This window comes from Lampetra planeri, chromosome 12, assembly GCF_965212315.1.
Source record: "Lampetra planeri chromosome 12, kcLamPlan1.2.h2, whole genome shotgun sequence".
Taxonomy (NCBI): Eukaryota; Metazoa; Chordata; class Hyperoartia; order Petromyzontiformes; family Petromyzontidae; genus Lampetra; species Lampetra planeri.
The window spans coordinates 13,694,590-13,721,093 of record NC_136118.1 but is presented as its reverse complement, the minus strand read 5'-3'; the positions used below and the strand labels follow the sequence as shown (position 1 = coordinate 13,721,093).

The following is a 26,504-nucleotide window of genomic DNA, read 5'->3' as shown; positions in this document are numbered from 1 at the left end:
TCGATCGCCGCTAATGCGTGGAATAAGGATCAAGGTGTCGCGCTGGAAGCTGTCGTTCCTTCCGTGACAGATGCCTGCGCGTGATTTCTTTTATCGTGGAGACGCTGTTGCCCAGCGGCTTCCACGCAGTTCTTGACAGAACGGGACCATGAATACCAATGGCAAGGAGACCGAGACGATTGGAGATATCGTGTTGCTGCAGCCTTCGTCCACCTTCACGGCCGTTGAGATGTCTACATCGTCTTCCACCTGCTCTGCCGTTGAGGACTTGTTAACCCATAGCTTATTATAATGGCGGCCTATACTCGTCACGTCACAGCATCGTCAAAAGGTATTATGTGGCTTTTAAAAAAATCAAGGCATAGACACTGGCAATGAAGACCAAAAAGCAAGCCACAAACAAAGCGACCAAATCACGTCGCCTTCGCCATTTGCGCCGCTGCTGGCGTTGGAAACTGGGGTTTGTTTTCAAAGACAATGTTTGGACAAACCGTTCAACAGCACAAGACTCACATTTTACATCTGCCATTTCAGCTTTGTCACTGCATTGCAAGAGTGTACTCTTGCGAATGACGCCACGGGGTATTTAATGGAGGGCATGTAATAAGTTCACCCCCTTCCGTGAACACGATGGATTGTGACAATTAAAATCAGATTCAACTGAAGAATATACAGGTGTTGTCTCATTTGTGCTGTCACGTTCATTCCACGAGCATGAGCCTAACAATACAACATTTGCATGAATTGTAAATATTAAATGAATGTATCACGAGCACAGAAATCAATTTTAATGGATAAATCAATGATTATTTACATGCTCGGTATTTAACATTCACAAGGGGAGGCCATTGTAAGCCGGAATGAATCCATATCCTACATTGTACAGCCGCATACAACCAAAGCGAACACTACATCGGCCCTTCCCTCTGCAACTCGCTGCACACGTCCCCAGTTGACAAAGCGATCGAGATTCGCGCTGGCTCTTCGCACGGTACAATAATGGATGTTGTTATATAACCCGCGCGACACCGAGTGGGTGCGACGAGCACATCCACTAATTGTTGGTAAATTAGGCTCGGGTTTTTTATCGCGGCAATGATTTTATTTTATTTTAATGCTCTGGTCATAATGCCCACTAAAGCCTAAAATTGTTTCATCGCATGGCTACATTTCTACACTCCTACAAACACCACGAAACGCGGTTCTCAAATGGAAAAATTAGGAAATTGCTGAAAAAAAATGGGATTTACGCAACGATTAAATGGAAATTAATAATAAAAATGACAAACAGCCTTCGTTTTATAATTACACACATTTGTACTCCTTGTTCTCCGACAAAAAATTATAGATCTCTGCAGCACGTGTTCTAAGTGGTGAAAACAAGATGTTTAAATAAGACCGCAACCCTATACACCGAGTTCTCGCTGCTTCAGCGAGCGAGGGCTAGGGCACTCATCTCTGTCGGTGACTGAGCCTCGAGTGGAAAAGCCACATTACTATGGCAGGGACCATGTACAGGAGTTGCAATAGTCACAACAGTGATCAACTCACAAATGTAAAGCGATGAGTTGAAATCCTAGTCAGAGGTCACCCAAGCCCATCATCGGCTGTGCGGTGGAAGTCAATACTGGCCATCCTGTTGAGTTGGGCCCCTCCCAAAGGAATATGGAATGTCCACCGCCGTCTCGGGGCTGCCAATCGACGAAGAGCGGCGCCCCACTGCTCCTTTGCACAGGGAGCCACTTAGGCGTGACTATGCTGTACAATGTGCATTGTATATCTCCTGAAGGACGATGTTGGGCAAAACAATGAACTCCGAAGCCAAAAACGTTGTGACACAAGTGGCCTTGATTTGTCAAACTCTTTGGCGCAGCCACGCAAATGTTTTGCGCATCAACTCTTCCAGAATGCCATTCTAAGTCTATTGATATTGGACGCAGCACAACGGCAAATCAAGAGACGAACAGCATCCCACACGATTGTCACAAAGAGGCTCATCCACCCACACGTTATTTTTTTCGAAATCACTACATTTGGTGCGAGGCTGAACAAAAGCACGAGATACTTTGCATTGTAACGTTCGACTACAAAGTTATCTCTCGACATTGTGCAGTCTTGGCAGGCTAATGCATAGAGGATGAGCAACAACAGAAGGAAAGATATGAATGCAAATATCACGGCTAGCCCACACAACCAGCGTAAGAACAACATAGGGAGTGGAGGGCCCCTTTATTTTTGAGCTCAGTGGCTGAAAACATCTGTTATAAATGCTGCATTGTTTGAAGGAGTAACACAAAAACGCATTGTGACAATGTTTCCAGTGCTGGACTGACCACCAGCAACACGTTTACAAGGTTTGAATTTAAGGATTTTACCATATTATTTAAATTTTTGGCTTGTGCTGGCACACAGCTTAAGCAACCGGTAATTTTTGAAGACTCATAATTGATACAACACAAAAGCACTTTAAAACAAGATATTGGCTCATGTCATTCTAAATTGAATATTTGAGGTAATTTCAACAATTTCCCTCAGGTAGGGTATAATTGCAATCGTAAACATTGTGAGGGGGTGGTCACCGACCCCTAAAAACTCCTCAGATGAAGTTTCACAGCTTCATTAGAATCGGTCTCCATCAACATTACCACATTCTGTCCACACTCAAGTAAATAAACCAAACATAATTGCAACTGATTTGAGAAAACTGTGCCTGCAAAACGGCATTAAACCATTTAGTTCTCAAAATGTTCAACATTTACAACCCACTTGAAGGAGGCAAGTCTATTTTTTCACGGTGTTTTTTTAAGTAAAATTGGTTACATCATAGGAAACAAGCAACTTTTCTTCATGCTAAATAAAGCCAGTTGACTTACGAACAACAGGGAAGGATGGCTATTTCTAGAGTTAAGCTGTGGAAGAGAAACCCATTGCCGTCCGTGTGTAGTTTCGGCAAAGCAATGACCCCCCCCCCCCAAAACCCCTACAAGGATGAAGTCTACGTTCCAAGCGAAGGGAGATTCGAAGAGAGAAGGAAGTGCTTGCGGACAGAGGGACGAGCAGCAGAATATTTGGTATGCAGTGTGGTGTGACAATCGGCAACTAGATGTGTATCCGTGTAACCCTTCGCCATTCCAGAACGTCTTCAGAGCGAGCTGTGATAAGCGACGATGTTCAATCCAACGGATGCGCTCTGCTGCGCAGTTCGCGACGCTTCATTTCAGTCTGACGGGCACGGTGACGCAAGGCTGGTGGAGACACTCAGCGATCATCATCATCACATGTGGACTACTGTCAGTTTAAGGGACTGCACTGTGGTCTGTACATGACAGCTGAGCAAGTTCGCGATTGATCTATCGGTATGGAATTTGTCTTACCATTATCCCCTTCAAAGTGGAAGTAATTTTGTGGAGCACTCTGGTTTCCTTCCACATGTCGAATGCTCACAAACGAGTTTGCCCAGCATCCCAGCGGAGTATGCTCCGTAAGAATGGTCTTGAGGCTCATCGAGTTTATGAATAAATAAATACATAAATTTCTCCTTCAACGGACATTGGGCGGTGCACATCTCCTTCGATAGTCCTGCACCAGTGTGAGAAATTCCACATTCCCATGCCAGGCACCGGGACTACTCTTATCATCGTTCATCCAAAATAAATTAATGGCGAATACCTCAGCCATGCCAAACAATGGGTCTAAAACAGCAAAGCCGTGTTGAAATAAACGGCGCATTCCACTGTGACACCCCTTGGAAAAGAAGCAATGTTGCAATAATAGCCGAGGAAAAATCAAACAAACGACGAAGCGGGGGGGGGGGGTAAAGCCTCCTCTTCTAGGGTCATGACTAATCACTCCGCCCCCGCCCCCCCGTCTGTCCAGCGAGTGAGCAAACGGGGCCACCGCACACCCAAGGACAGAGCCCTTGAAAGACTCGGGCAGACATCGCTAGGGAACCACCGGCGTCACTGCACAACCACGCATCGCAAAGCCGGATGAGCGGGAGGCGAAGGCATCGAGGATTAGGGAGATAATGCGGGCGGGGGCTTTTGTTTCGGCGCTGTTACCATGCGGTGAACATATGTAATTGAAGTAAGATTTTTTTTTTCCTCTCACATTTAGCTGCTGCAACAGGCATCACAGATTGCCGGACGGCACGGGGAGGTATAAGGACCGCATCGGAGCACAACACCGGCATCGCCAAGATCCCCCGCATTTATATTCGAGGCGTCAATGAGAGATTAAATATCCAGCCGGACAGTGCTTTTGTGAGAGCGCTAAACTCACAAGTGGAAGTGAGAGCTCGAAGACATTCTGTCACCGCTTGACATTAACCGAGGTTCTCCGGTGTATTCAGTGGACGGTCCAAGTCTGCTTCACGAATGGGCATCCATGGACATCTTCATGGCTCTCACTTGGCAAGTGTATATGCTACTGCATAAATGAAAGACATAAATTTGGGGTGGTTCTTAAGCTGGCTGAGCGAAGCTACGAGGATTGTGGTAGTAGCGGAGAGAGGCCTTCTGACGAGGCAATGAACGTGTGGCCCCGTGATGTCTCTTCCAGGGTCGTTCCCCAACCCGACTTCGCGATCTGTTGGCCGTGGGTAGTTAATGGATCACGTGATTATGAGCTTTGAGACAGAACTGCGAAAAATGTTATTGGTATGAGACTAAGAGAATATGAAATAATGCAAGTAATATATGAACCCATAAAAGCTGCACACTCCGGAGATCTCACGTGCAAGGTTCTGAACTGGAATGTTTCTCCAATTCTCATTTTTTTGGAAGAAGAAAAAAAAAGCTCAAGGTTTTCTGGAAAATGAGAACATAAGTGTGAATACGTCAGTGTGATTCAACGATAAGAACAATTGTCAGACACGATGGAGACCGAGCAAGAAGGAATTTGCGGCAGCTTTTTAGTTTGGGTGAGGTATAGAATAGGGAGGGGACGTGAAAACGCACTCCCCACATGCATCAAAGACAGAATACATGTATGGGCATAGTGATAGCAATGGAAATCTCTGAAAACACATGCAAAATAGATAAGCAGACAATATGTCTCCCGCATCAATCTGTCCCTCCACATGTTACTTATTAAACAGCTGACTCTAAGCCCCATCCCCAGAGAGTCAAACCAAAATAAAACCGACACGTGTCCCCCTGCCCCCACCCCCACCACTTAAGATGGGATCATCTGATGAGTGCGTGGCCCATGGAGGTTCCAAAAGCCACCACATCCTCAAAGAACCCACGGTAGCTGTATAATTACACGCGGTCCCTATCCTCCCTGTCGCCCCGCGGAGAAACTGCCGCGATTCTGCCGAGACGAGTGCTCGTATCGCCGTGCGGAGATCTCAGAACACTTGGGCGAGATGCCGCCAGCCCCTTCGGTGCCATCAGAATCAGAATCTTTATTTAGAGTGGAGGAGGAATCCAATGAGCTATCTTCTTCCTCCTCATCTTCTTCTTCTAGCCTATGGCAAGTATGTGCAAATCACATGTCCACGTTCAAGTCTTGTGAGCCATGCGATAGCTTCGGGAGTTGTCGCGACGAATACTGCTCAGTCCGCCGGAGAGAGCGCGGGCGTAAGATGATGCAGTTGTTCGCCATACGGGTTCCATTATCTGGTTCGGGTGGACCGCAGCGACACTGTGGGTTGTCTTTAATTCTTCACTTTCGGAGGGGAGGTGTGGGCACAGCGACCTGTTGCTGTGCTGAAGCCGTTGATGGAGCACCGTAAGTTTTCTTGGCAGATCAAAGCAGTCCGGAGCAATGGTGGGGGTCGATGAGCTACTTAGCTCTTTTTCACAGATGTCCAGTATGGGCGGGGGGGTCCATCACCAGAGGGTCCCGCTTATTTAGCCAAATATAAGCAGCTTGCCCTCGCATGCCCCGACAAGACCGAAGGGGCACGTGCAATGCAACGCTGGCATCCCAAGTCAAAAGCCAACGGATCCCACCGAATAGTGAAGCAGTGAGGAGTTACCCATCTGTTGAAAGTAACTCAGCTGTGTAAATCGCATACACCGTCGCAGACACAGGAGGAGACTAATTAGTTAGCCCCAACAGAGTCGTGTGAAGGCAGCGGTTGACCGGGATCTTCAGCATTTCAAAAGCAGCCACGGGAGTGGATAGAGGTAAGTCCAAGTGTCATCCAATTCCTTTCTAACTTGCGTACGTTTGTTAGAACATCAGAGTGCGCGGACAAACCCATATCTATATAGGGCGACAGCACTGAAGAACCCATACAGCGGAATCAAGAAACCAAACTGCAGTCAGTTCAGGAGGATTTGGGGTCAAATGATGATCTCTGTGCGATCCACCAACCCCCCCTCCTTCCAAAGCACTGAATGAGACGTTAACTACCACATACGGCTAAATACACATAAGTACATTTAATAAAGCTATTTCTGATGCAAGGAATCAGTTTCCTTTATTTATTTCTAACCTCCTGAAAGCTGCAATTATAACTTAAAACTCTGACTTGTGTGTTAATTGTATTCGAAATTATAATAAACACATAAACTTTTACATTATCAATAAACACAATGAAACACTTCATGTGGCTGTATTAATGGCATCTGTGCACGAGAGAGCAAGAGAGTCAACGGTTTACTTACACAACTGGCTGTGGGCTGTAGCTTATGAAGATAACCCATTAGGCTGTGGAGCACGGTGATATCGAGGGGCTTCTGAGTTAAGGGTGTTCTGGTTCAAATCTAACCCCTACTGCCAATCAAACCTCAACCACGTAACGAGCGCATCGCTGCACGAGCACTAAAGATAACGCATTAATGAGCGAGGCGTTCCAATGGACAGTGAGTTTGGGCCAACACAGTGTAATTAGCATTTAATTACAATTCCCATTATGATTAAAATTCATAAACACGAGGTGCATCGTGCAGTCAAAAGTCAAAGCATCTCCAGGCGCAAATGAGTACCGCTAGCTCCACACGCAAATGAGCGTGGAGCTGTGTTCACCTCAATCGCTGCCCCGAGCCAATTTAAAACATTCCACATTCCTGCCGCAATGACAAATCTCTCCAATTGGACCACTGCTGCCGACTTCCCACAGAGTGATATTTTATTTTATTGACCTATGGCGAGTGAACTATGCTTCTGTAATGGAGGGGACTGGTCCCCATCGTAAAATGTGGAATTGCTACGATGATGTCTCGTGACTTCCAGCCAGGATAAGTGCTGCCCAATGGTCGTTTGAAGATACCTTGTACATGATAAGGATGTTTTGTGTTCAAACTGAATTGGTTCAGTTCAGAGACAAAAAGAGGAGCACGTGACTTAGAGAACATACAGAGCTGAAAGATATAATTCAAACTGTTAACAGTAGTAAGTGGGCTTGGGCAACACGCGTTGCTAGAAGGGATGATGGTCGATGGGGCAAGTGATGGAATGGCAGTCAGGGAATGGAACGCGTCTGAGATTACGTCAGCCTAGGACAGGGGTCGGCAACCAAAATAACAAGAAGAGCCATTTCTTTCCAATTCGGTACAAAATTCAGTATTTCAAGAGCCGCAATGCATCTGAGTACATACTGTACATACGTACATATCGTCAAGAAGCAGCCCGTAAAGAGCCGCATGCGGCTCCGGAGCTGTAGGTTGCCGACCCCTGGCCTAGGAGATGTAGAGATGAAATCGGCTCGTGTGCAGGTGCCAGATGGATCGTCACGTCGCAGAACCGTGGGAGACGGCTTGGGGAGGCCAACATCCAAGCAGCGGTTAATCGTGGCCGATGATGATTATTAATTGTATACCTGCTCAAAAGTTCATTTCCATTGGTGGTCCTAAGGAAGTGGAGGAAATTCCTCATTCCCGGTGTCAAGACCGGTCTCCCTCGAGGATACGTGAAGCGTCTACGATATTTGAAAAAACACAGCTCGTACGGCAACCGAGAACGACAAAACGTGAACGGTGCTCGCACGCGCGTGGTGTTACCGACAGCCCGGCACCCGGCACGAATCGGTACGTACTGCACGAAGAGGATCCTTGACCGCACGATGAACTTGAAGACGTACTCCAGGGACTTCATGGCACGCAGCAGAGGGTCAGCGATGTCCTTGGCCTGCACGTTGTCCACATAGTACTTGAGCACCTTCGTGAGTTTCCTGAAATGGCACGACAGGGCTCGTGGGCACTCGATCATCGCAGCCGGCGGGCATCCTCACAATCGCTCATTGCTCTCACGGCCGCCATCATCGCTTGGCGTGTCATTGCCGTGCTCAGCACATCACCATCGGCACCATCACTGTTAATTCCAAACTGTGGTCACGATTATTATTATTATCATGTACCACCCTACTCACGTGGTCATTGATAGTCAGGCTATCGGCCATTATTGAATTATTGGAAAAAAATAACGAGTCAAAGCATCTCTCCGCTTTGACTCCGTTTTGACCGAGTCGCTCATCTCTAAAGATGTTCCCTTGGCAACGGTGTACATTCCACATTTCCAAGGGCACATGCCAGCCTCTAAAATAGGACCGATGTTGAACATTTCTAATTACCCAAATTACTATTCGCTATATCAGGCCTTTGTGTGCCAGTTTACGAGCTCATATCTCAATATATGAAAAATCTGAGTTAAAAGGTCTCCCGGATTTAAATGAGCATGGAAAATTCCTCATTTCAGTTGGCCTGGGTCAGCAGCACTAACTCCACATTCCCATGGCGAGGGCTCTTACCACGTAGGAAACCACTCTGTTGAAAACGTCAACATGACCCTCAACAAACCTACAAAAAAAAAATCACTGCCCCTGAATAACAACAACGCTTTCCAAATTCTCGATCGCAAAAAAAGAAAGGCAACTAATCTCAACAGGCTCAAAACAGGCCAAAGGCCACCGCATTGAACTGACCCGAGAGATATTGTGCAATGGCCACACGTTTGCATTGAACAAGAATGGGCAAAATGACAAGGGGAGCATGATTTGGTGCTGTTGAGCGATTCAGACAGGCAAGATGAAGGGCCAGAGTTGACAGGCGGAGTTAAACAGAGTGATCATGGCGCTTTACCAGCACAATCCCCGGGAATTACAAGGCTCAAGAAATTGGAAGCCAGCAAGCGGGTGACATTTCCGCAGCTGGCAAAGACGAGCTGTAAGCCGCCCACTTTGAAAACTTTCCGAGGATTAGAATTAAATCTCCAACTAAGCCACGGAAATTGCAGCAAATGAAAAATATGGTTTGCATAGCAAGCATATGGCACCATTTCATTCGCACACTTGCATTTTGGTCACATTGTTACATCAGCAACCAAGTGTAAAAGGACCAATTTATTGCACTGAATAAATAAAAGGGCCCATCACATATCCAGTGTCCATATAACTTCATGATTGGAAATGTGGTTTTGGAAAACTGGAAGCTTAAGACAATTTATAGCCAATTGTTACAGGATAACACGGCTGCATACGCACAAGCAGACATGTAATTAGGTTGTTTGCTTGAAATATGAGCGGCAAACATGTTATTGACGCTGAAATATGCGCACACGCTGTGGTGTGTAGGTGTTCGAGTGAGGTAGTGTGTCGAGCACGAGGAAAATGAGCCACATCTGAGTCCACATTCTCATGACGAGGACGATTCTTTTCAATCTCTCCATCGGACAACCAGTGTTTACTTGACAATGTGGAACTATTTAGGGGTTTTTTCCTCAAAAAAGATGAGTTTAGCACTTAGACTACAGCGACGGATTCGGCCAAACTGTCCAAAACCTTCAACCACCTTGATCAGACATCAAAACCTGGAATCTCTTAATCTGTGTTAAAGAAAAAAAGATGTAGTGTGTTTTGGGGACCTATTCCATCAGCCTGCGGGCCACGTTTAATTCCCTCATGTAATTTTTCACATCACGTGAACTTTAATTTAAAAATCCCCAGGTGCTCTTTGTTAAAAGAGTAGGGGCGCCGACCCTGGTGTCATGGCTATTTATCCCACCGTGGAGCAATTAAATCTCGGGCCGGCTCTAATTCGCCAGCTGCCTGGGCCAAATCTCAAATACCAAGGCTCCCCCTCCAGCCCCCCTTGCCGCAGATGCGCGTCTCCGCGGACAAAAACGAGCGCGGGGAATGGAAGAGAGAGCGCTGGGCGGGAAGCGTCGACGACGCCACCGCCGCGCCTCAACGAGCTAGCGCCGACATCTCCCGAGCAGCGAGCGCGGCAACACGGAGGAGGCACCGGCGCGCGCCGCCGCTCCACGGGAACGCGCGCACGCGCCCGAGCCGGTTCGTGAAAAAGTTGCGAGGTCGGCCAGACTTCAAAGGTCAATAACCACCCGAGGATGTTTTGAAAACTTTTCTGGTTATTTAAGCAAGATGATAATTAGCGAATCACTGCATAGCAGCTTTTCCAAGGATTGCTTATATTTAAATGAGGAATAAACGACCGTGTTGAAAAACTGCAGGCTAATTTGCTGGCACGACGGTAGCCAATTAAAAATGTCATTTTAATGTGCTGCACTCTATTGCAGAATTCTGGGTCAATTAGATAAAACATCAGTCAAATGTTCCTTGTTAGTTTGTTCTGGGACATGTGTAGGTATACCAAAATGCCAGGCCACTTTTTATCCAAGCACCGGGCCAAACATCTGATATATTATCCACAATTAGCCGACGCGTGCAACGAAGCAGGGTGCAAGCAGCCAGCTTCAGCGTGGGTGAGTTCAGCGACAAATGCAGCCCTGAGCCTCCCGCCGTCTCTCCCCAAGCAAACCTCAGGAGGACTGTCTCCCTCGAGCTCGGCGATTTAAGCGATTGCCGCGCCAGCTGCTCCCCATCCTCTGCCAATTCATTGGTAAGGTGAACAGGGTCATCGTGGCCGCCAATGGCACCAATGCCACAGCTTCGTCACTTCCTTAGTCTCGGCCCAATGCTGCACAGTCGAGACCTAACCTCCAAGGTCGGGCTTTAGGTCTTCCCCTTGGGTCACCGATCTGTGCGTGCCGACTAGGATGCCTGTGTCAGCAACGTTGCCGAATTACTGGCCTTCCGTTTACCGCATTTTTGTAAGACGCCGTTGAGATACTCTCCAGTTTGTAATCGGGAGCTGGGTGATCATACAGAGAAAGAACACAAGCGCATACGAGCACAGTTGGTGCAAAAACAAAAATCACTTTTTTCTTTGCTTCTTTACCCAGGAAAGTCTCAGTCTCAAGGCTCCTTTATAGGAGGGCCCTGCAGATCAAGCGAGATGTTGGTGTCATGCCAATTGAGTAATCTGCAGGTCATGTTTAAGCTTTAAGGATGTTTGGCCAATACCAGTTGAATTGTGTGGTTTATTCGAGCTATTCGAGGAATGCACTTGGTCTTCGTCAAGCAGTGAGCAACTTGCGACATCAGAGACGAACGGCTGGCTACCCGTGGTGTTAATGGTCACCACACTGGACATGGAAACCGAAGGGCTTCGGTTCGATCACCTGAAACAACGGGGTAAGTTTCTTAAATTCTCCCACCTCTGCCGACCAACCCAGCTGTACAAATGGGTTCACCACAGTTAGCCGATCGGTAGGTCGTGTTTGATGGGGTGAAGTGTGGGCATCCCATCCTCTTCCAAGACGTCTGCCCATAATGGAAGAGTAGGCCAAATAACCTCTAGGAGGAGCACTCTGGAGTTATCCTCCAGTGGTGTCCCTTCCACCAACATTGGCGTGAGCAGGCAATGCCAGGGGCTGCACCTTTAGTCGTTTAAACCCAATAATCGTGAAACATTGAATGGACCTTTTGAAACTGTGCAATGACTTTCCAAGCACAGTTGGCATTGCTGCCAGGAATGTGTTTTCATGCCGAGTGGCGAACAGGCACACACAGGGTGGGCGAAGCACCGAGGGGGCCACAGGTGCGCTTGTACACGCAGGCGTTCTAACACGGGCGTCACGAATTTACGTTCGAACTGGAAAATCGACGACAAAATGTACCATCGCGGCCTACACCACGGATTGTCTCTATTCCTGGAATTTAAGTCGGTAATGACCACACTGGACTTTAAGTTGCTTCAAGAGATGTAAATAAAAGCCTGCTGATATAAACTGTTATTTATTGTTGTGACGAATGAGCCTACGACTGAAATGGTGGGTAGCATTGGAGGAAGTTTACAAGCGCAAACAAAGACCTTCCACCCGAGTCATTATCCTTTGTGTCATGGAACGCGCTTCTGCTGTGCACACAGAAAATCTAGAGGCTCGTTTTTTTTTCCTTCACAAACTTTTTCAAAACGAGTGATCCATATTTTTTGCTATTTTATTGTTGAGGGAGGGGGTTTGTTTAGTTTCATTGCCCTCTTTGTTTCCGTCCACATTGTTGCATTTAAAAAATTTGCTACCAACCAATAACGGCTCCCGGAGAGTTGGTTTAAACGTGGAGACAATATCGATAATTGTTGTTGTTGTTGCTGTTGTTATTTTTATGAACGCGATCATTATTGCGTGTGTTTCTATAGTACAAAGCGCTAACAAACCCGGACCTAAGAAGTCTGTGACCTCGGGTTGCAAACCGCCGTGATTAATTGTGAGTTTTACAGCTGAATTCCAAATACGGTAAAAGTAGCCACTGTAAAACCCTGACCTTTTCTTCCAGCTGTGCTTTCATGTTAAATTGAAAAACTAGTGCACACCCGGTCCTGCTTGCACAAATGCATTTCGTTGATTATTACGTAGCCATGCGCAACAGCAACAATGCATCAAATTACTACTCGAGATCAAATAATTTGTTCATTTCACATTTTAATTACCGATTTAAAAAAACCACAGAGGACTAAATTAGTTTGTGTCTCAGTCATTTGCATGCGCACATCTGAGCTAACATCCGCCTGTATGCTTATATGTTTAGCGAAACATTTCCAAATGTATTCAGAGCACAAGATTGAAAATTCATCAAGGCTAAAGCTCACAAGAGCTAATCAATATTCTATTGCCACTAATTTCATACAACAATGGCCACCACCTCGCCCCTAAGTTACGGTGACGTCACCAGACCGAGTGTGCCAGGCTAGCTCCAATTTGAGATCACGTGAAGTGGATTAACCGACTGTGATGACTGACAGATACACCCACTGCCCCTCCCCAATGCGCCAACGTTTTAGCTGCCCGGCACTTTGCTCTTTGTGAGCATCGCTCCTCTGCCTTCCATTGTCATTGGAGCATGACTTTCTCCAAATGCCCAGCAGCGTCCTTCACGAACTTCTTCCACAGAGGCCGATCAATGTTGTGGCATGTGCATATTAAAGAGGCATGTGCATGTGTTAACATCAATGCAGACTCTCTAAAGCTCTGACCTGAGCTCTCTACAGCTCTCGGCTGACATTGCGGACAGAAAAAGGGAGCTAAATAGCCATGACATGAGCTTGCGAACAGATGAGTGGATCACATATTGCACAGGAGGATTTGGTGCTGGGTGAACTTGCTAAGAAGTGGTACCGGCACTTTCAAGATCAGCCTTTTTGTCTGCGCAAGAAGTTTGTGAGAGATGCTATTAATAATAAGATAGTAATGTTAATTTATAAAGTGCAATTCACCCTGCTCTGTTAACTCATGGCCCTTGCTACTCCAAATTACAAAGTGCACCAAGCCTGCTACATATGCCAAGGTGATGTCACCGTCACTTAGTGCCGAATGACGTCTGGTCTTGTTGTTTTAAAATCAAAGACAGTGTGCTCATGCATGTGTGTGCCAGTGGTGGTGTAGCGGTTAGTGCGCTGCGCTATGAACCCAGTGACCCGAGTTCCCTTCCCGCTTACGGCCAACACCAGTGACGATGATCTGAACCGGTTCTAGGCCTGCCCTAGGTCGACTCAGCCTCAAATGAGAACCTGGTGCGGTGTGTAAACATCGCCACTGGACCCTACTGGGCATGTGAAGGCAGTCGCCCTCCAACAACAACGAGCGGAGCACCGTGCAGCTAAAACACAGCAAGTTGGTGCATTTTCCAGTCATCTCAGCAACCTATGGCACCTGGATATGTCCCGTGACCTCCTGCTTGTGAGCTTTGAACATTTCACGTGGCCTCATAGTGCACATAGCCTAACACAAGTGCCACGGTAATGTCACCGCCACTTAGTGGCGAATGACGTATGTTGTAGTATGGGTGTGCGTGCTTGTGTATGTGTATAGATCAGCACGTGTGTGCGTTCGCGCCCGTGCACACTTACGCGTAGGCCAGCGTGGCGCTGAAGTGCTGCGAGATGTAGGCCTCCAGCACGGGGTGAAAATGCTGGAACTTGCGATCTGCGATGAGTCCTATTATGAAGATCTGTGGGGGTCACAGATGGCAAACGCACAGACAGACGCGTCAAATCACCATTATGTGCCCAGTCGCACGAGGGGGCGGTGTTGCTCTAATCATTGTACGCGTCTTTTGTGAGATATGACAAACTACCACCTTGGCACTCAATTTTGGGCTGAGTAATACCTAAGAGAGACCAGCTCAGGGCACAGTTATGCATAGGCGGGGTTGCGCCACGGTTGTTGAAATTGTAACCAAGTATTTATGATCACGTAACTTTTACTGTACACGTACAAAGAGCTCTCCAATATACTCAATATACTGACTGGTATAGCTGTTGTTAGCAAGCATCTGCTACAGACAGAGGTACGCACACGAGTTAGCTGGAAGCAGCACTTTGCCCAGCTGCTGCCTTTGTCTCACACGACGGCCGAGTGTTCTTGTGTGAAACAATAATTATATTTTGACTTAAAACTAATTATACTTGATCGTGTTTGTTTACCGCAAAAAAGCCTCACCGAGCCTGGGTTCCTGCCAAGTTTTCGAAGCAGTTGTGTGATGATTGCGGTGCTGTGCATATTCCAAATTAGTCACTTGCAGGTATTTGTTTTTTTATTTGGACCGTGACCCCCGGCACGCAATGGCCCACTCTTGCGAATGACATCGCGGGATCGTTAACGTCCACGGTGAAGCAGACCGGCGTGTGGCGTTTGCGCTGCTAACACGCACGCCGGATTCATCCTGGTGGCCGCTGGATTGGAACCGTGGGACTCTGCAACAAGCGGCAAATCGAGTTACCGCTCGGTCGTGTCATCGCCAATACTCTGCGGCTGTGTCACTGGGAAAACTTCACTCGGCTTCAAGCCTTAGTCTCAATCGTGTTCTCTCTGTGGTTGTCCAATGAAGAGACTGGCCTCCGACAAAAGCATGACGTGTGGGCACCAACAGAGAAGAGAGGATTTTTTGCTTCAGGAAGTCTGGCCAAATGCTTATCCGTTCTTTGGCAAGAGCGAAGAGCCGAAAGTAGCCTGGACAATGCAAAGGGATAACAGAAGTGAGGCGATAACTCCACGCAGCTGGGCAGGAAGCCTACTTGCTCTACTGGGTTACACGCTGGAATATCCAGCACGGGTGGTTTGCATCAGCCTAGCTGTGGGGGGAGGGGGGGGGGGCCTGCAATAGGCATTCATTCCGGCCGCTCCAGACCCTACGAGGATTCAGAATCGAGCCTGGCACGCTGGCGTCGTAGCGCCGCACGCCACCTTCATCTCGCCACACCCGATGGCTGCAGAGCCGCGAGCACAGACTCAAGGAACCGTGGGGGTCAATTTTTCACGAGGTTATTGGACAATCAAGCAGGGAAATTCATCACCGAAAACCCCCCCACGGGGTGGGGGGGGGGGGGTGAAATCGACCAGCTGCAAATACCTTCGGCGCCTGCCTGTGCCCCTGCTGGCCTTTTTAAGAACGTGGAAACGCACGCACAATGGCGCGCCCGCAACGTACGCGTGCGGGCGATTGACGCGACTGGAATTCTGCTTTGACTATCGAGAAATTGCGTCTAAGCATCGGCTCGACCGCGAGGAAGGGCGAGTGCAAATTCCAGCAGAGGGTTTCACTCGGCCTGTAATCCTCTTGGCGGTGACAACGCGATCACTACTTTACGGCGGCAGTGGTTGTTATTTGGATCTACGGGCGCCTGTCATGGGAATGTGGAATTTCGGGGAGGTCCCTCTTCATTATATTTTTGTTCCACGTCATTTCAGCTCTCAGAACAATATGGAGGAAACCCCAGCGAGCAGCACGTGCCAACGTCCAGACGATTCTACCAAAAAAAACTCTTCCAAAAGATTTTGGTCCCGATTGGTTTGTATTTGATGTTATTTTTCTTTTTTTTTGTCCTTGTCAAGAGAAACGCCTTTGTTTTTATGCTTGTTTTCGTACGACATGCCATTAGGGAGATGCACTGTGTGATGGATAGATGCTTGCCCATTATATATTCGTTGGTAAATTGGCTCAGATCATCGACTCAATAGCCCGGAGAACCGGATATAATCATAGGTGAATGAACTTCAAATACTTCAAAAAGGCTTTTGATAGAATCTGGCTGAAGGCTATGGCAAGTTTTGAAAATGTATGGCATCCCCAAAGAGTTCATCAAGAAAACATAAAACATCTAAGGCAAGTTGATGAGTGGGGCGAACAAAGCCAAGGCGGCTGATGGAACGGGATTAGACAAGGATGTAGGAGTGAGACAACACGCGCACTGTCACCAAACTTGTTCCAATGCACGCATGATATGCTGCAATGACTCGAACACAGAGATGAAACGGTCGTCAGACGCTGGACAGCAGGGGGACGGAGTAAGCTCGGAGTGTGGGATGATACTGGGCTCATAGCAGTGTCCAAAAACGGTCTGCAGAGAGCAACCGAGAAGGCAGACCGGGAAAGCGCAACATCTGAAATGAAGATCAATTTGGAAAAAAACATCGATTGGAAGGGACATGGGGAAGAGGTAATATCCAAGTCAGAGAAGATGACATGAGCATGAACATAAAACTTTAGGAGGATTACTACCGAAAAATGGACATTACAACGACGACAAAACTATATCGAAGGAGCTGCTGCTGCTGCTGCATTTGGCATACATGACAAGATCTACAAGCACTCAAGACAGTGAGATTAAAATGAAACTAGCAGCACACGAGACATGGGTCACACTTTTGCTGGAGTGTGACAAAGGCGAGAGAACAACAACAACAAAAATGAAAAAAAAGACCAAAAAATAACACTACTACTACAACCACAGAAGATTTATGAAAGATGACTGAAAAGGATTGGACACACTCTCAGTTGCCCTTCAAAGGACGCCACACCGCAAAACATAGCACACCGCAAAACATAGCACACCGCAAACATAGCACACCGCAAGGATTGAGAAAGAGGAAGACGGAGGAGGATGCGTTGGACAGACAAGCTAAGGAACAGCACACAACAACAACAAAGGGGGTTAAGAAATCTGATCAAAGCCTTGAAACGCGGTCAAAACAGAAAACAGTAAAAATAATTCATTAGTCTCCATCGTTGTTAAAGAGAAGAGCCAACGTCAACTTCAAACTCTAACGCAGCATCTCGGCAGTGCCAGCTCCAGCTGTACCGCTGATTTCACCGATGCACAGCACGGGAACTTGGTGGCCGGGAGTTGACCCAAAGAACCCACCCCAAGCCTCTGTGAGTGCAAGGAGAGGCTGGGGAGGCAGAACGTGACAAGGCTCACGCAACGGGACGCACACACGGCTATCAGTCTTGTTTTGGGTCCAAGAGAAACCTTTGGTGTTATGGTTATGCATATATATATAGGTCTCTGCTGTTGGTGCTTATGGGCTAGAAACACAAGTAACCAACAGAGGGAGGGGGGTTTTCATTATTTTTGTAATATTTTGTACCTTAGCAAGAAGTGCATATATAGTGATCAACCATTCATCTTGCGTTATCGTGATTAAATTAGTGTTAATTTTACGGGAACATTTATATTAAATATGATTACAACTTTCCGTGTATGTTTAAGCTGTTGTATGTTTACTCTACAAATGCCTGACCTTGGGACAGCGCATTAGTCACCCTTGGGTCCTCTCACCTGGATTAAAATAACAAACCTTACTGATTAATCAATTTGTTCGCGTTAGTAAGACTAGGTTTTGAATCTCTTGGGTTGATTCATTTGGGAGAGTCGTTATTGTCTTTACCTTTCATCAAGGGCACCCCTCAACGATCGATCTAAACTCAGCACGGAAAATGAAATCCGAAGCATTTCAGTGCACAGCGGAGAGATGGCGAGCCTTTGACGACGACCGCAAACAGCCCGCCAAGTGGACACGGCGATACACAAGACTACACGCAGAGAAACTAATTCCCCGTTTAGCTATACGGAACCGTAGGGGGCAACTTACGTGAGTGAGCACCGATTACAACAGCCAGGTGTAGCCCCCGAGGGGACGGTGTGCCAAGAAGCAGGCTAAACCCAACCACCGCCGTCTCCACGGATGGTTACATACCCAGGACCAGGTACTCATTTGAGGCCGAGTCGACCTAGGGGGTGCCCAGGACCAGTTCGGATAATCATCGCTGTTGGTCGTGAGCGGGAATCAGACCAGGGTCACTGGGTTCGTCGTACGGCGCACTAGCCACTTCAGTGCCATCCCCATCCCCACACACACACGCACACACACATGTAACTAACATGTAAAAAAAAAGATGGGAAAAAGTTCATTAAATGAACAATATTTTAAAATGTTACGTCTCAGTAAATGTTGTGCCACTGATATTAGTTTTCAGTAGCAACTCCAAGCTTAATTTTCACATCTAAAGGGTTTTTAAGTCACGCTAATGACGTGACAATGTCCGAGTCAGAACGCTGGAGACTGGGTCCACGGATCAAACGGAGGCCACACCACAGCACCATCCTCGATCGGTATCGCTACGCATTCCAATGATGAACATTGTCCTAATATTGATAATCCAAAAAATGTAACAGTTGCTTTACAGAAGCAACTGTCCCCAAATAATCACAATCTCAGAACCACCAGGCAAGATCAATGCACGAGCACTGCTTTATTTGTTTTTACCAATTCCATTAATAGCAGTGGACTGCCAAGCTCTGCTGCCCAGCTACCTCCCAAGGCACTTGTCTCTGCTGCACTTCCTACAAACCCAGCATGAGCGAGGCAACAGGGCACGCACCTAGAGCCTCTGCCGCCGCCGTTGTTTCTCTGGGCACGTCCACCGATCCCGAGAACCCTTGACTCCAGCCAGTGCCTCAATTCCGCGAAAGCCAGCGACTAATAACAGCCATCGGTCTTGCACTGTCCACCACCTTTAACGACGTGGCCTTAATGAGCAGCACTCACAGGTCACTCGCCCGTGCATGGGTTACGCACTTCGCTGCTATTTGCGATGCGCCTAGCATTCTAAATCTGACCTGCGGCGACGCACCGTGCACGTACGCATGTTGAACTTCTTTCGCACCGTACGTAGCCAACCGTGCCAATCAGAGGTGTCCCGGAGAAGGAAAACAAACTACACACGAAAAGCAGCTCTAAATGAGTCTCCGACTGAGATGTACGTATGTGTGCACCACCTCGCATCGGCACCATCCCGCGGACACACGGGCAACACTCGATCTTGGTTTGCACCCTGCTGACGAGACTCGGAGAGTGAAAATTGACCCAGAGTTTACCTCGTTGAAGAAATGCTGCAGGAAAACAGGTAGAGAAGGTTCAGAAGCTGACAGGCCAATATGGCCATTTGCTTTATTCTGATGCAGTAAAAAACAAAACCTTGTTTGTTTATAACTAAATTACACGCCAAAGTCCACCACAACAAAATACACTGAGACATTCAAAAGTCAAGTCAAAGTGACTCCTGGGTCAACCGAACATTGGCCACTGCAACAGTCAAAATTCCACATTCCTATGGTTGAGACCAGCATATTCGTAGCTAACGGTCGGGTTCCTTATCACTCAAGAAAAAAATCGCAATGATGGGTTGAGTTGACCCCCAACCTGGGATTTGCTTGCCACCTTCCCATTAGGAGTCAAGTGCTCTAACCACAGAGCCGCTCGGCAGATATAAGACACTGCGAGCGTCAACGTCCTCACGGCACTTTGTTTGGCGAGTCACCCGGTCAAGCGCAGGCACGGTTAATATTTGCGCGTGCATCGCCGTCATAAATCAGCCGCTCATACAGGACCCGGCGCGCATCGGGCAGTAACTCTCCGGCAGCTTACGGTGCATTCTGCCGTCACAGGTGACGGATGGCTTTTCAATCCAATTACTCCGCGCCGCACTGATTACATTTATTCATCAGACAAACAGGTGATTTACCACGGTCGCTGGCGCTCGCGGGAGACACCGCCTCTCGACCGGGCGGTCGCAGGACCGCCCGGTTAGGAAGTGCCCCAGCAATCTTGGCCAAGATCGGCGAGGAGTAAAATCGTCGGCCTCGTTTCAGATTTCCCCCATGGCGCTGTCCGCTGAGCTGACGGCGCATCACGGTGCTGTGCAAAGTCAAGTTTAATAGTCCCGGTGTCTCCATGCCCCAACGAGCGTGGAGCATCGCTCATACCCTTTGGCAGCCCTGAGCCAGCAGTGGAAATTCCACGTTCCTACGGTTAGAAGCAATCTCTCTATGACATAATCAACGTAGCGCTTGTGTCAACGCTGGTGGGACAATGAGCCGAGCCGAGACCGGAGCGAGATCTGAGCGTGAATAAAATCATCTCACTGCAGCGTTTTGAGGGTGAACAGATTGATATGCATCATAGTCATTAGGGCTATCCAACTTGTAAACATCCAGACATCAAACTACCCAATACAGTGGCTACTTGAACCCAGCAAAATGTGTTCATGCGTATCAAGAGAGGTAAGCTTCCAGAAATTGTTCTTGATGTTCTGCGATGTTGCCAATATGCCCGAGACCACTTTTCTGCAACAAATATTTAACTTAAGCCCTTATTACCACCTTCATCACACTCCCCAGAACGACTTCATAATTCCTGATATTTGCAGACAATGTACAGCCACCGGGTGAATCCGACTCAGATGTGTGCGTCTGAAAAAAACATTAAAAAATGAAATCCCACAGGATCAAGAGCTTCAATTATGTACTGGTGCTGAAGCTCAATTTTGTCCAACCAGAGCCACTTTTGTGGTTTACCCTCCCAGTCAGGTGGCACTGTGGTGGAGAACTCAATTGACCTTCGTCAAGTCAACATACGGAGAGAGTGGCTACACCACGGGATTGAGGAATTTCCACCAATGGCTCAAGAGTGATTAACAATAGGCGACTCTCATTTGCGGAGGGAGTCAATGTGACTTGACTTAAAAATGTGTGCAATTGACAAACACTGAATTGCGTATCAAATTTACAGACTACAAAACAAAAGCTAAAGGCAAACAAAACGCATTTTCCGTGCAAGTCTCCTCCAACCTGCACTGTGGCACAACGGTAACGATTTGGCACGAATGAAACGCATCGCCGCCTCCAGCGACTCGTCCGCCAGATCAACCTGTTTTCCACTTCCACATATCCGAAGCATGTCATTTCACCGTTTAACGGGCGGGACACCTTTCACAACGCCAGAGATGATGGCAGCAGCGATACAAGCGAGCCGCAGGGCGCCGTCAAGCCAAGGCCGCCGCGGGGGGCTAATGTGTCACAAGCAAGGATACATGCTCGTGACCGGGGAGCATTTTGGAAGGGTTTATCAACGACGGATGTGGGTTCAGCCGCACACCGCATGTCGTATAATTATGTTTTCACGGTGAGCTTCTGTGCGTCGCTTTGTTGCCCCAAGCATTGGCTGAACCTCACGCATTATCAGTGGTTGACCGCAGGGCTTTGTGGATTTCAGGGTGGCAGGATGGGGAGGGGTGTTTGTGGGAAACATGGCCCTCAAAAAGAGTGTGCTTGGGAAGTGAGGGAATGGAGAGTGTTTCGGCCACAACGCAAGCAGCCGTCCTCAGGTGACCTGTTCTTCACCTGAGGACGGCTGCTTGTGTTGTGGCCGAAACGTCGTGAGAATCATTTTATTATGTTTTATTTTTATTATTTTATTATTTCCCTTCTACGTGACTTTACCGAAAGAACCATGAAAATGATTTAACTTTTAATTTTAATAGGGTCCTTGATTATCATTCTAAAAGGTGACTGGCGTACAACATGCCCGCTAATGCCTCACAATGACAAATGTCACAGTGCTAAGAGTGCAGTCTTAACGCCTGATGAAAAACTAAGAGCGTACAAGCAAACTAATTGCATTAGTGCAGGCAGAACATTGTTCCTGCCAAATGAACGTTGATGGGAAGTAAAGAAACGTCATCTTAAAGTGACAATTTGTTAAACTGAAAATACATTTTCTTTAAAACAAACATTGGCTACAGTTGGTCGGGTAGACACTGAAAAGCAAAGTATATAGGCAACCTTCCAAAAGACTGTCTCTCGTATATTTAATACATTTCCGCATCGTGGTGCCGGCAAAAAAACATAACTAGGTGGGGACTTTATTTATTTTTTTGCCATTTCATTTGGGCCACATGCCGGTGATAAATCAAGCGTGATGTTGCACACGGCACAGCTGTGCGTGAGGCCCCACTCACTAAGATGGATGCTTTAATACCGGATCTGTTGCCACTTGGCTTTTGAGCTAAAAACTATATTGAAGATATAATTTTGTGTTTCCTGCACAGGGGACCTGGGGACAGAATACAAACTCACAAAATATGACATGGCGACATCTCAATAACTCGACACTCGCATTTGCAGGATGTGCATACGCAGCACACAAAGACAAAGACACACACGTCCCTCTTCAGTCAAAGAAATTGATTGTCACCTTGGAAAAGTTCCATTTGCCTACCCTGTCCTATTCACCAGCCCAGCCAGGTGGCATTGTAACAATCGGATAGGCGCGTTTCAGAATTCGATTCGCAAGTGGACTCATCCCATCATTCCACCGGGGTGGATAAAACGAAGACCCACTTTGGGGGAAGTAAACAGTGGTCGTACTATGGAGAGACTATCCATACTTACGAAATATGTCAAAGGTTTCAGTCACTGGCTCAGATCCACCATGAGAGATGAGCATCACTCAATGGTGACAGTACCCCGGGTCACCCACTTATCCGGCATAGCCTCTGGGAGTCTTACGTTAGATTTTCAGGAAAGCCCTGCTTTGCAGTGTTTGGTCAATTAATTAATGAGCATTTGGCATTTGGGGGAGAAATGCTGAAAAAAAAGGTAAATTTATGCACATGAGCGGATAACACTAAAAGATCGTGCACACAGGTCAGAAACATATTATTAAAGACCACAGCAGAGCATGAGAATTGCAGCTTTACAGATAATCCTGGGATGTGAACATTACATCCCTGATTTAAATTAAAACCAATGAATATTTTTTTAAATAATATTAAACCCATCATTTTCTATTACATTTTCAGGGACTTGCAATGTCACATGTAGGGGGACAGCTCAGATATCAAACGAATGTCCTAAAAATAAAACGGCAATAATAAGGCCAATATCTGTGAAATAAAAAAAAAATCCTTTTGCTGTTACAAATCAAGAACAAAGAGCATCGTAGTTTAAAAAATATTTTTTTTATTTCATGACCAATTACAGGCTGTCCTCGACTTACGAACAACGAGTTACTATCCTAAGAAACGTCCGCAAGTCCATTTGTTCGTATCTCGGAACTCAATATTCAACTGTACACACGGTCAGTGTTATAAAATGTGTTACGGTTCAATAAAGAGAAGGATTGTGAAGCTCATAAGAAGAAATATTGTACATTGTAATACTGTAATGAATCCTGTCTTGTAGATAAAACATAAAATAAAGTAACATGAAAAGAAAGAAGTCAGTTTTATTTTCACTTACCTTGAGTGGAACGGCTGTCGTACATTATGCGGGACGCTGGGACTCATTACGTCACGCAGAGGGTTGCCCCGCCGAACAAAATAGTTCCGCGGTACGGTTCATAAGACGCGGCCGAACGTTCACAATTTGGATGGTTACAAAAAAATTATATTTTATGGCCATTCCTTCGTAAGTACGGATGTTCGTAAGTTGAACGCTAGCAATCTCGGGGACTGTCTGTATATCTCGACTAGCAGAAGTACCCGGCGTTGCCCGGGTGAAAAATATATTTCTTAATAACCTTACATATATACACAGATTTCATTGTTATGTAATGTTTGAAAGTTTTCAGAAGATTTTAAATGTATTTCCCCCCCGGGCAACGCTGGGTATATCGAGTTTATACCACAAAGGCGTCGCTTGACACGTGTGGGGTGTCGAGGCCTAGTACCGTGCAGAGCCTCCGGCCTCGCCTAGATTGCCCATCCGGCTGAGGCTGGGTACTGGGGCCGTTACCCCCCCCCCCGCGCTACAATAATACTGTCTAATCGCTATAATTTTATTATCTACCGACCCTATAATAGTAATTGCACACATTGGGGTGGGGGGGGGAGTGAAGAGGACGTGAAACTTTGATGAATTTACCTCAGAGTCGCGTGTTAATGCGTGCGCATATTTTTAACGGGAATTAAAAATGGCGTCCACCCCGCAGCGAATGCGTCGCTACCCGTTGCCAGGGGCAACCGCCGTGGAAAACCAAACGGCCCAATCGTGTCTCGCAAATCCCTCACATTTCGTCCAATGAAACTGCGTATGGTCCGGCGACACACAGACAGACAGACACACACACAGACAGACAGACAGATTTGCGATTTTATATATATAGATCATGCTGTCGTGAGTTGAAGAACATCCTTTAGGAACTCCATCAGGCAGCAGAATGAGTGTGAGCCAGGAGCATGACACCATGATAACTACAACACTTCTAGATTTGAAGCTTTCGTGACTGCAAGGATTCATACTCTTTGTTTTTTTTCGGTAAAGTCACGTAGGTTAACGACAGCACTCCCCGTGCCCCTCTACCCGCACCACACAGGACTGCTTCGCCCGAGTAAAGCAACGGTAAGTCAGTCAACCAATCTGCTTACTGGTGTCAGCCCTCAGTCGGATTGAGCTGAAATAAGTAAAAAAACAACTCAATTGTAAATGACGTTCTATGTTTGAGTAGCCACTTGGCGACTGTGCTGAAGCAATCAGCTCTCGACTTGAGAGAAGGAATGACAGCGGGATTCGAACCCAGGTGTCCACTTCTGTGGCTCAGTGCACCAATTGCCGTTCACCCCGCCATAACCCCCGCAGCCACCGCATAGCTGGGACTGATTCATGTTACACGGCGCTACGTTGGATTGTGATTGGGCTATTACTGGTGTGTCGGTGTTTTATTGTTATAACATTTTTTTCTCACCTCTGATGTACAGCGCTTTGTGATTATCAATTTGAAAGGTGCTTTATAACACTGAGTTTATTATTATTATAATAAACAGTTGCTGTGTTGACGGTGTGTGCTAGTTATATATTTTACAGGGATTGTAATGACTATCTGCCAGACAGAAAAAATTAACCTCCACTCGTGTTACTTGGCGGTGGGATTTGCATTTATAAATAAAACAGGGAACGATTTTCACAAAATGCATTGTCAAGCAAACACTGTGGATGTGTTCGCTGCTTTGAAATGCACGGTGGGTTAAACCAGTCTCATAAGTGAGGCTCGCTGAGAATTGCTTCTGGTCCCTCGAGATGAAATAATCGCTGCTAAAATAAACAACGCACGGGTGGACCAAGTGAATATCAATTACCTGCAACTGCGCGTCGCTCAGCGAGTGCACCAAAGCGCTACAATGCAAAGCGAATGGAAAAAAATAATTGAAAGTAAAGTTTGGCAGAAGAGAGTTTAGAATGCAACTAAAAAGGTCACGTATCGTGTGAGGAGCCAGCCGCGATCCTAATCTAGCCAGTTTGAATGCGCAAGCAGCGTATGTGGTACATCGCAACGGATAAGCGTTACAGTGAAACGCGCGTACACGCGCTCGCATACACAGACACTATTACCAAGACACGATCCTCCTGTTTTTAAGGTATTCATACATGTGATAATTGTTTTTTTACCCTTCTATCTGGCAACAAAACTGACACCTTTTTTACAAGAAGTCATGTTTGCATAGACCACAATACCTGCAGCCATTAATGCAAACAAAAAACATAACTCTGATAATATATGCACTGTCCTTGAAGTTGATTGGTCCACACCCGAGACACTGGGAGATGTAGGCCAGGTCACAATGCCACGTGCTGCTGATGCTGTGTGGCGGGGAATTGGACCAGAGTAACCAGGATCACAGCGCAGCACAACGGACATTGTTGTGTGTGCACATGGCCAGTGAATTTCACTGCACACCCCCAACTCATTATTCTGATGACCCACCTTTCGTAAAACCGAAAATAAAAAAGTCTGAATCCCAGTCAGCAACAGCTGCCTCGCACTCCTTTGCAATTATAAAGAATGGCGGCCTGCTGCAGGAGGCTGCTACGTGTGGGGCGTGTGAGCAGTACGGAGAGAGGGCAGGATAATGAGGCGGGCACTAGGGTGGCAACCGGGTGTAGGCAACCGAGGGGGAAGAACTGAAGCCAGAAAGAGGTGGTGAAACCGTGACACCAGACCTTTGAAGTCAGCTGTCGTCTGTGAAACGTTTGCAGGAACTGGAAGAATGGAGGAAGCGACGGAGAGGTGGAGAGGTGTGGTCGTACACCAACCGAATTGGGCACGGTGACCTCTTGACTATTGACTTGCCTCTTGCTGCA

General features: G+C 47.0%; 1 protein-coding gene across 2 annotated transcripts in view; it reads right to left on the bottom strand.

Annotated features, from left to right (window-relative positions):
* LOC144721730 (dedicator of cytokinesis protein 1-like) overlaps nt 1-26,504 on the bottom strand; it is a 311,613-nt gene that overhangs the window by 224,968 nt on the left and 60,141 nt on the right. For both annotated transcript variants that reach the window (XM_078599607.1, XM_078599608.1), the window contains exons 21-22: nt 14,154-14,254; nt 7,988-8,122 (exon numbers count right to left, since the gene is read on the bottom strand). In XM_078599607.1, the coding sequence (XP_078455733.1) occupies nt 7,988-8,122; nt 14,154-14,254 (236 nt within the window). The remainder of the gene's footprint in view (nt 1-7,987; nt 8,123-14,153; nt 14,255-26,504) is intronic.